Source organism: Bos indicus, chromosome 26 (assembly GCF_029378745.1).
Source record: "Bos indicus isolate NIAB-ARS_2022 breed Sahiwal x Tharparkar chromosome 26, NIAB-ARS_B.indTharparkar_mat_pri_1.0, whole genome shotgun sequence".
Classification (NCBI taxonomy): domain Eukaryota; kingdom Metazoa; phylum Chordata; class Mammalia; order Artiodactyla; family Bovidae; genus Bos; species Bos indicus.
This window is the reverse complement of record NC_091785.1, coordinates 46,461,889-46,475,631: the sequence shown is the minus strand read 5'-3', so window position 1 is coordinate 46,475,631 and position 13,743 is coordinate 46,461,889. Positions and strand designations below refer to the sequence as shown.

At 40.8% G+C, this 13,743-nt stretch overlaps 1 protein-coding gene across 1 annotated transcript; it reads right to left on the bottom strand.

The window, feature by feature from the left end:
- Nucleotides 1–3,770: 3,770 nt before the first annotated feature.
- NPS (neuropeptide S) lies at nt 3,771–7,263 on the bottom strand. Its single transcript, XM_070780466.1, has 3 exons — nt 7,126–7,263; nt 6,936–7,049; nt 3,771–3,950 (listed from the first exon to the last, which is right to left on the bottom strand). Exons 1-3 carry the CDS (start codon nt 7,261–7,263, stop codon nt 3,771–3,773), a joined length of 432 nt encoding a protein of 143 aa, XP_070636567.1.
- Between the last annotated feature and the right edge of the window lie 6,480 nt (nt 7,264–13,743).

Here is a 13,743-nt window from a genome sequence, read left to right as displayed (position 1 = left end):
TCCAATGAACACCCAGGACTGATCTCCTTTAGAATAGACTGGTTGGATCTCCTTGCAGTCCAGGGGACTCTCAAGAGTCTTTTCCAACACCACAGTTCAAAAGCATCAATTCTTTGAGTGCTCAGCTTTCTTTATAGTCCAACTCTCACATCCATACATGATCACTGGAAAAAACATAGCCTTGACTAGATGGACCTTTACAGACAAAGTAATTCCTCTGCTTTTTAATATGCTGTCTAGGTTGGTCATAACTTTCTTCCAAGGAGTAAGCATCTATTAATTTCATGGCTGCAGTCACCATCTGCAGTGATTTTGGATCCCCAAAAATAAAGTCTGGCACTGTTTCCACTGTTTCCCCATCTATTTCCCATGAAGTGATGGGACCAGATGCCATGATCTTCATTTTCTGAATGTTGAGCTTTAAGCCAACTTTTTCACTCTCCTTTTTCACCTGCACCAGGAGGCTCTTTAGTTCTTCTTCACTTTCTGCCATAAGGGTGGTGTCATCTACATATCTGAGGTTATTAATATTTCTCCCGGCAATCTTGATTCCAGCTTGGGCTTCATCCAGCCCAGTGTTTCTCATGATGTACTCCGCATATAAGTTAAATAAGCAGGGTGACAATATACAGCCTTGATGTACTCCTTTCTCTATTTGGAACCAGTCTGTGGTTCCATGTCCAATTCTAACTGTTGCTTCTTGATCTGCATACAGATTTCTCAGGAGGCAGGTCAGGTGGTCTGGTATTCCCATCTTTTTCAGAAACTTCCACAGTTTATTGTGACCCACACACACAGTCAAAGGCTTTGGCATAGTCAATAAAGCAGAAATAGATGTTTTTTCTGGAACTCTCTTGCTTTTTTGATGATCCAGCGGATGTTGGAAATTTGATCTCTGGTTCCTCTGCCTTTTCTAAAACCAGCTTGAACATCTGGAAGTTCACAGTTCATGTATTGTTGAAGCCTGGCTTGGAGAATTTTGAGCATTACTTTCCTAGCGTGTGAGATGAGTGCAATTGTGCAGTAGTTTGAGCATTCTTTGGCATTGCCTGGTGACATCATCAACACTGCTTGGTGACAAAGGGAAGGTCAGAGAGTCAAAAATCTGGTCAACGCACCCTTTGACCCCAGGCCACTCTGCAGGCAGCCCTTGGGAGCAGGCAGCTTTGCTCAGAACCCTGCATAAAGCTGGTACCAATGACTGGATGCGACCCGGGGCCACTCGGGTGCTACCCTCTTGGAGTTCACCTTCTCCAAAGGTTTCCATGGTCATCCTTCATCTCTCTAATGACACTATCTAAGCATGACTTGGAAGTCTTTTTTATCTTAAACACTTTATTCCTAAAACCTTAGCATGAGATATACCTTTTCCTTGGAAAGCAAATTTTCCTGCCTGCCAGGTTTCCTCTGCTACAATTTTTAGAGTGCAAATACTTTCTCATAGGCCTGTTGTCCTGCACTCCCCCCTCGAGGTTAGAATGATATTTCAGATCCAGAAATGGGAAGAGAATTTTTCCAATTATGTTTTTGGTATATTATTATTCCAACCAATCCCTAAATACAAATAGGGAATTAGGAAGATTCCTCTGCAATAAAACCTTCTCTCTTCCCTACACGATGGACATCATGATTGCCATGAGCTTACTGATGCAGTCACTGTTTTTCAGCTTTGCAGAAGGAAGTGATGTCTATTGGCCTATCTAATTAGCTTCCCCACCAACACTGCTGGGAAGATTTTTTTAAGTCCCAAATAAAAAAAACACCATTTTCCTTGACAATCACCTGTCAGATTTTCCACCGTTTCTTGGAAGTGCTTTACATCTCCTCCACAAAGCCTCCCGGGGCTCTGGAGCCTGTCTGTAGGCAGGCAGTGCATGGATTCCCTCCTGGTATTTCCAGATGCCCTGAGGAGAGTCCAGGCTTGCAGTGGAGGATAAGGAGAGTGGAGCTGCCAGTAGAAGTGCCAGGGCGGTTCTAAAACTGCCTTCATCAGGATATTATGAACAGTAAACAGGATAATACATATCAGATGTCTGGTACTTAATATGTGGGCTTCCCAGGGGGCATTAGCAGTAAAGAATCCACCTGCCAATGCAGGAGACACAAGAGACGGGTTCAATCCAGGGTCGGGAAGATCTCCTGGAGTAGGAAATGGTAACCCGCTCCAGTATTCTTCTTGCCTGGGAAATCTCATGGACAGAGGAGCCTGGCAGACTACAATCCATGGGGTTGCACACAGGCAGACACGACAGGCACACACACATGTAGTGTGTGCTCACTAAAGCTGTTACTCTCGTATGCACTTTAAATTAAATTTTAAATATATATGCAAATGTATGTTGAATGTGCCATCAAATTTGTAACTGTTAATTTTTATTTCCTATAAATGTATTTTCCTTAAATCCATGTCTCTCTTTAGAAATTTGATATTTTCAAGAATAATAATAATAAAAAAGCAAAGTTGTCCTCATAGACACAAAGGCCAGGACCTTAGGGATAGAAAACAAAGGGACACAAAGATCCTAAGTCCTAAAATACATTAGGACTTGTTCATCTCATCTGTGTCTGTACTGATAAAGTGAAATGGAAAATATAACAGTTTTCTTGGTTAGTGTTTTTTACAGAATTAAACGTGCACATACATATTTATTAAGGTTATGCATTTGAGGTAACAACTCATCAACCGATGTTGCATTATTCTTTTTTTTTTTTTTTAATTTTATTTTATTTAACTTTACAATATTGTATTGGTTTTGCCATATATCGAAATGAATCCGCCACAGGTATACATGTGTTCCCCATCCTGAACCCTCCTCCCTCCTCCCTCCCCATACCATCCCTCTGGGTCGTCCCAGTGCCCCAGCCCCAAGCATCCAGTATCGTGCATCGAACCTGGACTGGCGACTCGTTTCATATATGATATTATACATATTTCAATGCCATTCTCCCTTTGTTTTTTTTTTTTTTAAAGTAATGTCAAGAGTTTCTATGGAAGGGATGCCTGGTTTTCTCTGGAGCAGGAGGGAGTGGGGCTTTAAGAAGCGCAGATTGGGAGAACTGACTCCCAAGGGACTCGCCCCCCGCCCCCCCCCCCCCCCATAGCAACGACAGGTCTTCAGTAGTTTTTCGGTTGTCTTGATCTTTACCGGCGATATTTCTGTGTTTAAAGATTTAAAAAGAAGACAAATTTCCGAGACAAAACAATGATCCATGTTTAAGTTTATTTGATGGGAAAGGGTGGCAAGAGTTAGACCCAGAGGGCTCTGATCATATTTGTTTCTGGTGTCAATCGACTGAGGAAAACACACTTGTGTCATCAGCCTTAACTTTGCTTCTCACAAGACTTTTTTAGAAGCTGAAATAACACATCCCCAAAGCATTGGCCCAGCTAAGCCATTTCAGAAAACCATATTGAAAAGAAAAAAAAAATCAGTATTATATTACAGGCACGGAAAAAAAAATCGTACCATTGTCATCATAGTAAAAATACCCATACTTTTTGGTCAATTTAAGATCAAAGCAAATGCGTCTATCCCTACTCAGGCAAGCTGCTAACTGATCACATAAATATTTTATTCTCTCACAGTGAACGTTTGACACGGGCTTACATTTTTTAAAACTTAATTTACTCTGTACCAGTAAGGAGAGAGAAGATATTTAAGAACTGACAGTGTACCAATACTTAATGATAAAGATATAACTGACTTTTAGCACATTAGTCACACTATACAAAATTTGAGATTAATTCCCAGAGTCCTTTGCACACTTATTCATGATTTTGCTCTTCGAAAGGAAGTTTTTTTCATCCCTGTGCCAACACCATTGCGAAAGGACCTTTTCATAAGTGTCTTCTCCAAAATTGGCTTTAGAAAATCTAGTCCCACTCTCCTGTCCATCCTGGTTGGGCAGCTGTTCAGCAGAATGACAAAGTAATCAGATTTTCCAGACACCTGGCAGTTAAGATGGGGGAGAGGGAGAGAATACAGCTTTAGGGTTCAAAGCTTATTTCAATTGTAACAATCTTCAGAATCTTATGGTGATAAATCCAATATAACCAATATTCAAAGAGGGTTTTGCTAAAACCCTTTTTAAATATAGACTTTATCAAAATACAAAATACTGTTTGAAGCTGTCTACCCTCTTCTCTAAATTTTGTACTACTTATGTGATTGCAGCTATTCAGTATTTGCATCGTACACCCTACAGTTATCTTGTTGCTATTACTTTATAAAGAACCTTTCAAGTGGCACTAATTCATCTTGGGAATGTTTTTTTTAATTCACTGAGGAAAACAACCCATGATAACCAAACGCCAGGTTTAAGTTGCAGCCACTTTCCTTCTGAGGCCTGTCCTGAGTCACTTTCCAAGTCTCTCCACAAGGATGTCTTTGAACTTGAGAGTCGACATCTTTGTCTCTTGACTTTGGCTCAGTTCCCCCAGGGGCTCAAGGGCCTGAATGATGTAAGATGGCATAGGGAGCACTTAGCTGTGAGAGAAACAAATCTGACGTCTTAGAGCTCAAGTTGGCCATCGAGAACACGCAATTCAATTCCATACTTTGTAGATGGAGAAGCTAAATAAAGACCTGAGGGGCATGATGGGTAGTCTTTGTGCTACATGCTTATTTGTATCACCTGATTTCAACCCCTCAAAAAGCTTTATGAAGTTGGTACTATTATTTCCTTGCTTATAATTTCCCTTAAATAAGGAAATTAATTACATGGCTTATAGGTGAAGCAGGACTTGAATTGAGGAATCAGACTCCAAGCCCATGTTTTTCAACTGTGTGAGAGCTACAAGAGGATAGGGGGCTGAATGTTTTTATGACAGATAAAGAACATTCTACAGTGCCAGAAGCACATATTTCCTCTTCTGGTACAGGAAAACAAGTTTGATTTGGAGTGACTTTGAAAGTTGAGATGGGACCAGAGTGCATCCCAAGATTCTCCACCCCACACTGGGGTGGAGGCTTCCTCAGCAATCAGAGCCCCCAGAAAAACCATTCCCACTGGTCTCTGTGGGAATGCATGGGCATTTAGGAGTTTTAGATCTGGGAGTAATCGGAGAATTTCAGAGGCATTGGTCATATTTGTCATGGGAAAGCCAATCAAAAACTTTTACACTCTGTGTCTTACCCTGTATTAGAGAAGATCTAAGCATGATATAATGCCGTTTATTTTAAACTTCCAACAAGGGCCTATGAGTCATTTCAGGAAGGGGAACACTCCAGTTCTTTCCAGAAATTCTCATAATTCCACATTTACATTGTAAAAAAAAAATATATATATATATATATGCATCAATCCTAGTTACAACAACCCCAAAACATCAATGCCTGTGCGTGCTCAGTCTTTCTGTTGTGTCCGACGCTTCTCAACCCCATGGACTATAGCCCACCAGACTTCTCTGTCCATGAGACTTTCCAGGCAAGAGTACTGGAGTGGATAGCCACTCCCTACTCCAAGGGATCTTCCTGACCCAGGGATCGAAACTGTGTCTTCTGCTTTGGCAGGCAGATTCTTTACTACTGAGCCACCTGGGAAACCCAAAACATCAGTAAACACCCCTAAAAAGATACTTTGCTGATCAATGACGGGAGTCCTTGTCAGACAGACTCATTAACTGCATAATATGGTATATTTGCCTGCTTGATAAACTTTATGAAGTTTACAACAAATATTATAAAGGCCTCTATGTTCTTTGCACACTCACCCTAAACAGTCCAATTGGCACCATTACTTATAATGAGAACAAGACTGTCACATGGAAAAATAGAAATATGGGATGTTCAGTGAAGGAAGAAACATTTCACTTATGGACAAGACGATCTCATAAGAACAATAGAAGAAAGAACATTCTTAATTAAAAAAAAAAAAACACGCACAAGTGCCTTTGTTCAAGAGAAATGTCATGAACAAACCTTCAGGGAAAGAATAGAAAGTGATTAGGAAGGCATTTGAGAAAATATACCAATTTGTGGATTGTTACTCATCTCTTTGATCAATGTGCTGTCTTATAGAATCAATGACTAAATTAGTGTGGAATGCTCATAGGAGTAAACCAAGAAAAAAGAAACTAGATTAAGTAAACAAGAAACAGAAAAATGACATGCAAAGATCGTGAGAAGACTCATAATGTAAATAGCTAGATCATTATGTTGGGACATATAGTTATTGTTCAGAATTCATGTGGCAACTCATTATCTTAAAAGTGGCTTCATAAATTACCCTGATTTCAGTAATTACTGTGTGCCATGTTAACTTGTACTGAAGCAGAGTTAAAGCATAAAAATCTATCAATGACAAAAATATTAAAAAAAAATTTTTTCTATTGACATAACACAACTGAAATATCATGTAGAAACAGCATTAAAAATTCCAAAGAAAGAAAATGTCATGTTTTGAATGTCTTGATCAGTTCAATGAATACAGTTAGGAGTTCAATCAATGTTCTTCAATAAACACATGAATTAGTATTTTATATTATGTTTCATTGAGAACTGACATATTATCTATATCCTGTATCTGAAAAAGTTGCCATTTTTGTAAAATAAGAAATTTGCTGCTTTTGAAAAATAATCCTCTGTATCTTTAATATAGCTTCGAGTGTTAAATGTTCACTTTGATTATGAGTTGATGCATGTGAAACAAACAATTTATCATGAGGAAAGTAACTTAAATTTTATGTTGAAATTATTTTCTTATGCAAGGCCAACTCTTAAATAATTCAAAGCAAAGTTTAATATAACCTGTATTACTATTGTAAAAATGTCCCTTTTTACCTAATTTTATGGTTACTCATATTTCTTTCATTGTAAGCTCTAATAATAAAGGAAATAACTTTTGTCACATATTTCTAGAGATTATTTTGAATTTACATACTCTATAATTTTAGTTATTTAGTCAAGCATCAAAAATAGAGGCAAAACTCTTACCTTAGAAGACGAAATTGGATGACACCAAAACATATGCATTGTAGAAATCAACAGAAATAGAATAAGATTGAATTTTAACGAACTGCAGAGGAGAAAAAAAAAATTCAGAAAAGTCTTATTCAGGCAAGTATAAATTAAAAAGCATATACAAATTTAACATTTTTCTTTGTGGAAAAATGCAATCTCTTACCCAATCATTCTGGACTTCCTGAGATCTCTGCAGATGGGTGATTTTATTCCCAGATTCCTCACTGTTACTGTCAGATCCTCCTTGGGTGATCCTTTTATACCAGAAAAGTTCAAGAGTGAAAATGTCATCATGTCCCATCATAGGTGACTAATTGATTCTGGCTGAGGCCTTTTGTTCTCTTAAGTTGGAAAAGGACAATAACATATAGGCATTGTCATTGACCTACCAACTATTGACTTTATTTAAAGTTTGCCATTAAAAATGTCCTTCAAAAGCCTTGTCTTCTAGACCAGAGGTCTCAAAAGGAACCAAAAGTTTGTTTACCTCAGAGTTTAAATACTTAAGAAGGATGACGTTATTTCCTTGAATATCCAGACGTCTATTTTCAAAGAATAATGCACAAAGAATCCTTACAGGAATGAAGAACATCAACCCAAACACTGTGCATACATTGAGTTTTCCACAGCAGATGCCCTTTTTCAGGACTTCCGAGATTAGAGGAGGGAAACAGACGTCTCCCACCCACTACTTGCCACTCATCCTCTAGATAAGGGGAAGGCACAATCTCTCCTCCCTTTCCATTGTTGTTATTCAGTCGCTAAGTCATGTCCAACTCTTTGCGACCCCATGGACTGCAAAACACCAGACTCCCCTGTCCTTCACTGTCTCCCAGAGTTTCCTCAAATTCAAGTCCATTGAGTTGGTGATGCTATGTAACCATCTCATCCTCTGCCAGTCCCTACTCCTTTTGTCTTAAATCTTTCCCAGCATCAAAGTCTTTTCCAATGAGTCAACTCTTCGCATCAGGTGGCCAAAGTACTGGAGCTTCAGTTTCAGCATCAGTTCTTCCAATGAATATTCAGTATTGATATCCTTTAGAATTGACTGGTTTGTTTCTCTTGCACTCCAAGGGATTCTTGAGAGTCTTCTCCAATACCGCAACTCCAGAGCATGAATTCTTCAAGAGCACCCAGTCTTCTATATGGTCTAACTCTTATATCCATCCATGACTACTGGAAAAACCATAGTTTTGCATCCCCAAAGTCCTGGGGCCAGAGTTCTAGGAGGACCTGTCTGCCACGGCTGCTTTTTTCTCTCCAGGGCATGAAATTCTCCAGGAAGCCTCTCCTGTCCTTGTGTACCACACTAATAAATGGCATCCACATTAATGATGGATGTCACATTAATAAATGGATTCAGGAGCACTAAGGGTGAGCAGATGTCACTGAGGTTTACAATGGAGGGAAACGCCAAGCAAGGTGCTGCTTCCTGCTTGGGTAACTAGTACTTCTGAGACAGAGACAATATTTTTGCAATTCAAAGCAATGGAGGAAAATCCTTGCCTTCTCAAGATCAGCATCTTTTGGAGGACAAAGCTGTCCTATGTCTGGGATCTTCGATGCCCATTGGTCAGTGCTTCATCCCTTTCTTTTGGGAACTGCCCTACAATATGATTCTCATGTGATTTTCAATCACACAGTCACACTCCACCTTCCACAAGGAAAAGTAGTCGACCTGACTCTCAAGAGAATCTGGAAATTAGTGCCAAGCTGGGAGCTGGGACATCTGATCCAAACCTTTGATAGCTTTTTTGGAGACATTCTACAGAGACTTAAGACACCAAGCGACTCAACACCCATGGTTACTTTTGGTCTCTCCTTAAACCCAGCTAAAATTTTAAGAAACAATGGAGAAAATCAATGAAACCAGAAGCCTATGCTTTGTAAAGATTTTTTTTTTAGATAGATTGGCCAAAGAAAAGAAAAAAGAGAGAAAATACTTAAATTGTTAGCATCAGAGATGAAAGAAGCAGGATTGCTACCAATAGTTTAAAAAATTAGAGCTATGAAGAAATACATGGGTACTCAATATCTTGTAATAATTTATAATGGAAAAGAACTTGAAACTAGAAAGAAAGGAAGAGAAGATGACACAGATAGCATTTTGCTGAGTGAGGAGAAATCACTGAAGCAGGCTTGAGGAAGGTGTCTATTGAAACGGAGCTCAGTAACAGACCCACAACAGACTTGAGTATTCATGGAACGTGTTACTGTCAGATGTGGTGAAAGTGGTCCTAACGAAGGAGGATCCTCTGGAATGTTAAGAATCAATTCACTCTCACCTCCCCTCCCCAGTTCCCATGTACAGACACCTTCTGCTTTGTCAGAAGACCATAGGTTTATCCTGAAAAGAGGGTAAGGCAGAGGGCCGCCTGATGGATTGACTCAGGTACAGTGGCATTATGGAGTCCTCTCCCACCAAAAGGAAGGTTAAACAAGCATTTTGCTCAAAGCCAAGCCCCATGGATCAATTCTCTAACTCAGGGCCAAGCACACCATTAGCTCTTTACTCTGGAGACAAGTGAAAGGAAGACTTGTCTCTGAGGTCCGCCCTATGCTGTAAGTGTCTGTAGCAAGGTTTTTCTTTCAACTGGGATTCAATGGTGGGGAGAAGACAGAAATTTGAGCACTGAGTGAGTGAACTGAAAGTCGCTCAGTCATGTCTGACCCTTCGTGACCCCATGGACTATACAGTCCTTGGAATTCTCCAGGCCAGAATAGTGGAGTGGGTAGCCTTTCCCTTCTCCAGGGGATCTTCCCAAACCAGGGATCGAACCCAGGACTCCCGCCTTGCAGCCAGATTCTTTACCAGCTGGGCCACCAGGGAAGCCTGGATGCCTGAAAATGTGGGGTGGAATCCAGGGGTATCTTGGGACAGGGGGATGAGACTGGAGTCAGGGGTATCTAGAAAACTCTGCCAGACACTGGTTCACAGGGCTCTGCTTGGGACCACCACCTCCTTTGTTAACTGTGCCTGTCAAGTGATGTCCATGAGAGGCATTTCTGGCTCAATTGGAACGTGCAGAGACCCATTATCAACACCAAAAGGGCAGGTAAGTGCTCCACTCAACTTTGGAATTTAATAGACTTTTCATTGAAAGTTTATCCTCTTATTTGTCACAACGCAACCATCTTTGAATCACCCAAGCCCTTTTCACACATTTCCTCATGGCATCAGTGTGAATGCCAGAGGGAGAAGGGACACGTTCTTTTTGACTTTTTCTTCTCATTGGTCAAACCTGAAGTCGAGACATGCGTTCAGAACCATGTTTCAGAAGTTCTAGCACATCATGTACTTTGGATCAACAGGAGCCTGTTCTTTTCTAATTTCCAGTGCTTTCTTCCTGTTATGACCCCAAGAAATGTCCCCCAAGCACCACCTTGATCGCTACCGCATTTGGCTCCTTGCTGAAAGCAGAACTTGGAAATGTGTTTAAATGATTTTAAGGGAATAAGTGACAAGCTGGAAAAGGTCATAAGCTCAGATTAATTTAGGGTTTTGGTGTCTTAAAAATAATTCTACAATTGATTCCATTGTCCCTAACTATAACACATATTAAGCCCTGCATCTTTCAGCATATATGGAAAAATCAATTTCATCTTAACGGCTTCTTAATTCATACAACTGCTCTATCCTCTGAAAGTATAATTAAAATGCAGAAAGTGGCTGAGTGCATTTTCTGGTTTTATACCAGAGTAGGGGAAATAAAGGCTTAGGCAGAGCTTAGGTTAATTTATTGAAATAAATCATCTCTCCAGTGCCTGGTTGCTCCTAAAATGCTCTGTTAGAGTTTTCACTTGGGTGTTCAGAACAGGCCCAGTGTTGGAGACTGAGGTTCTACGGAAATAAAAGGCAAAGACAATGCAGAAGGTGCTGGTGGAACATAAAAAGTGCAAGCAAGGCTCCTTGCTTCAGAGCATCATTTCTCGGTGTCGGTGCTGTTGATATTTGTAGCTGATGGTTTTGGGAGGTTGGTTCCTGTGTGTTGGAGGAGGTGGGAGCAGCCTCTGTTCAGTAGAGATTGGTAGAACTCCCCTCTGCCCCCTGAGCTGGGACAACGGAAAATGTCTCTAGACACTATCAAATGTCCCCTGGGTGAAGTGAAGTCGCTCAGTCGTGTCCGACTCTTTGCAATCCCATGGACTGTAGCCTACCATGCTCCTCTGTCCATGGAATTCTCCAGGCAATAGTACTGGAGTGGATTGCCATTTCCTTCTCCAGGGGATCTTCCCAACCCAGGGATCGAACCCGGGTCTCCCACATTGTAGACAGACGCTTTACCGTCTGAGCCACCAGGGAAGTAGGAGAACCAAACCACCTCCATGGAGAACCACTGTTTAGAGATAAGTTCTCTGCTCGCTCTCTGTCCACGGACGTGGAGTCTGTGGGTGGACATACATTTCACAAGCCTGGCATCACTGTCGGATGACAGTATGTTTTTCTTCCTTGGTGATGCATAAAATAGTGGTGCATCTTCTAGTGGATAAAATCTTAGGTTCAATGGAATAGTACCTACTTTTAGAAAGGAACTATCAAAGGCAGTATTTGAGGCATGTTACTTAATATTACATGTTCATTTAGATAATAAGAAGAACTGTAAAAAAAGAACTTCATGGCCCAGATAATCATAATGGTGTGATCACTCACCTAGAGCCAGACACCCTGGAATGTGAAGTCAAGTGGGCCTTAGGAAGCATCACTACCAATAAAGCCAGTGGAGGTGATAGAATTCCAGTTGAGCTATTTAAAATCCTAAATACGGTGTAAGTGCTGCACTCAATATGTCAGCAAATTTGGAAAACTCAGCAGTGGCCACAGGACTGGAAAAGGTCAGTTTTCATTCCAATCCCAAAGAAAGGCAATGTCAAAGAATGCTCAAACTACTGCACAATTGCACTCATCTCACATGCTAGTAAAGTAATGCTCAAAATTATCCAAGCCAGGCTTCAGCAATACGTGAACAGTGAACTTTCAGATGTTCAAGCTGGTTTTAGAAAAGGCAGAGGAACCAGAGATCAAATTTCTAACATCCGCTGGATCATCAAAAAAGCAAGAGAGTTCCAGAAAAAACATCTATTTCTGCTTTATTGACTATGCCAAAGCCTTTGACTGTGTGGATCATAATGAACTGTGGATATTTCTGAAAGAGATGGGAATACCAGACCACCTGACATGCCTCTTGAGAAACCTGTATCCAGGTCAGGAAGCAACAGTTAGAACTGGACATGGAACAACAGACTGGTTCCAAATAGGAAAAGGAGTACGTCTAAGGCTGTATATTGTCACCCCACTTATTTAACTTATATGTGGAGTACATCATGAGAAACACTGGGCTGGATGAAGCACAAGCTGGAATCAAGATTGCCAGGAGAAATATCAATAACCTCAGATATGCAGATGACATCACCCTTATGGTAGAAAGTGAAGAAGAACTAAAGAGCCTCCTGATGAAAGTGAAAGTGGAGAGTGAAAAGTTGGCTTAAAGCTCAACATTCAGAAAATGGCATCTGGTCCCATCACTTCATGACAAATAGATGGGGAAACAGTGGAAACAGTGGCTGACTTTAAATTTTTGGGCTCCAAAATCATAGCAGATGGTGATTGCAGCCATGAAATTAAAAGACGCTTACTCCTTGGAAGGAAAGTTATAACCAACCTATACAGCATATTAAAAAGCAGAGACATTACTTTGTCAACAAAGGTCTGTATAGTCCAGGCTATGGTTTTTCCAATGGTCTTGTATGGATGTGAGAGTTGGACTATAAAGAAAGCTGAGCACAGAAGAATTGGTGCTTTTGAACTGTAGTGTTGGAGAAGACTCTTGAGAGTCCCTTGGACTGTAAGGAGATCCAACCAGTCCATCCTAAAGGAGATCAGTCCTGGGTGTTCATTGGAAGGACTGCTGTTGAAGCTGAAACTCCAGTACTTTGGCTACCTGATGCGAAGAGCTGACTCATTTGGAAAGACCCTGATGCTGGGAAAGATCGAAGGCAGGAGGAGAAAGGGACAACGGAGGATGAGCTGGTTAGATGGCATCACTGACTCAATGGACATGAGTTTGGGTAAACTCTGGGAGTTGTTGATGCACAGGGAGGCCTGGCGTGCTGTAGTTCGTAGGGTTTCAAAGAATTGGACGCGACTGAGCGACTGAACTGAACTGAACTGAAAAGTGAAATGAAGCTAAAGTGTTAGTTGCTCAGTTGTGTCTGATTCTTTGCAACCCCATCGATCAAGTCTGCCAGGCTCCTCTGTCCATGGAATTTTTCAGGCAAGTATACTGGAGCAGGTAGACATTCCCTTCTCTGGGGGATCTTCCTGACTGGGAATCAAGAGTGGGTCTCCCGCACTGCAGGCATATTCTTACTGTCTGAACCACAAGGGAAGCCTGACTAATAAGGAAGTATGCTCTTACTTTTTTTCACTGACTTACATTCTTAGTTGCATACTTCTGCACCTTGTCCTATTTTTCTTACATTTTGATTTTATTTTAATAATACCCTGAAGTTGTTTTCAAGAAGGCAGACGTCATATTAGACATAGTGTCATCATATCATAAGTGGTGTTTTTATAAATAAATTCCATTAATCACTGATGTGATATCTATGGTATACTACTGATGCACCTGGTGAACAGCAGCCAGAAGTGGCCTTTATAAGGAAGCACCGTGAGGAGAGGAAACCCTGCTATAAAGCACCTTGTTCTGCCAGAGACTGGATGCCTCCGGAAAGCATTTTCGGGAATGATCTTCACAGCAGCCAACACTTCATTTATGAATTC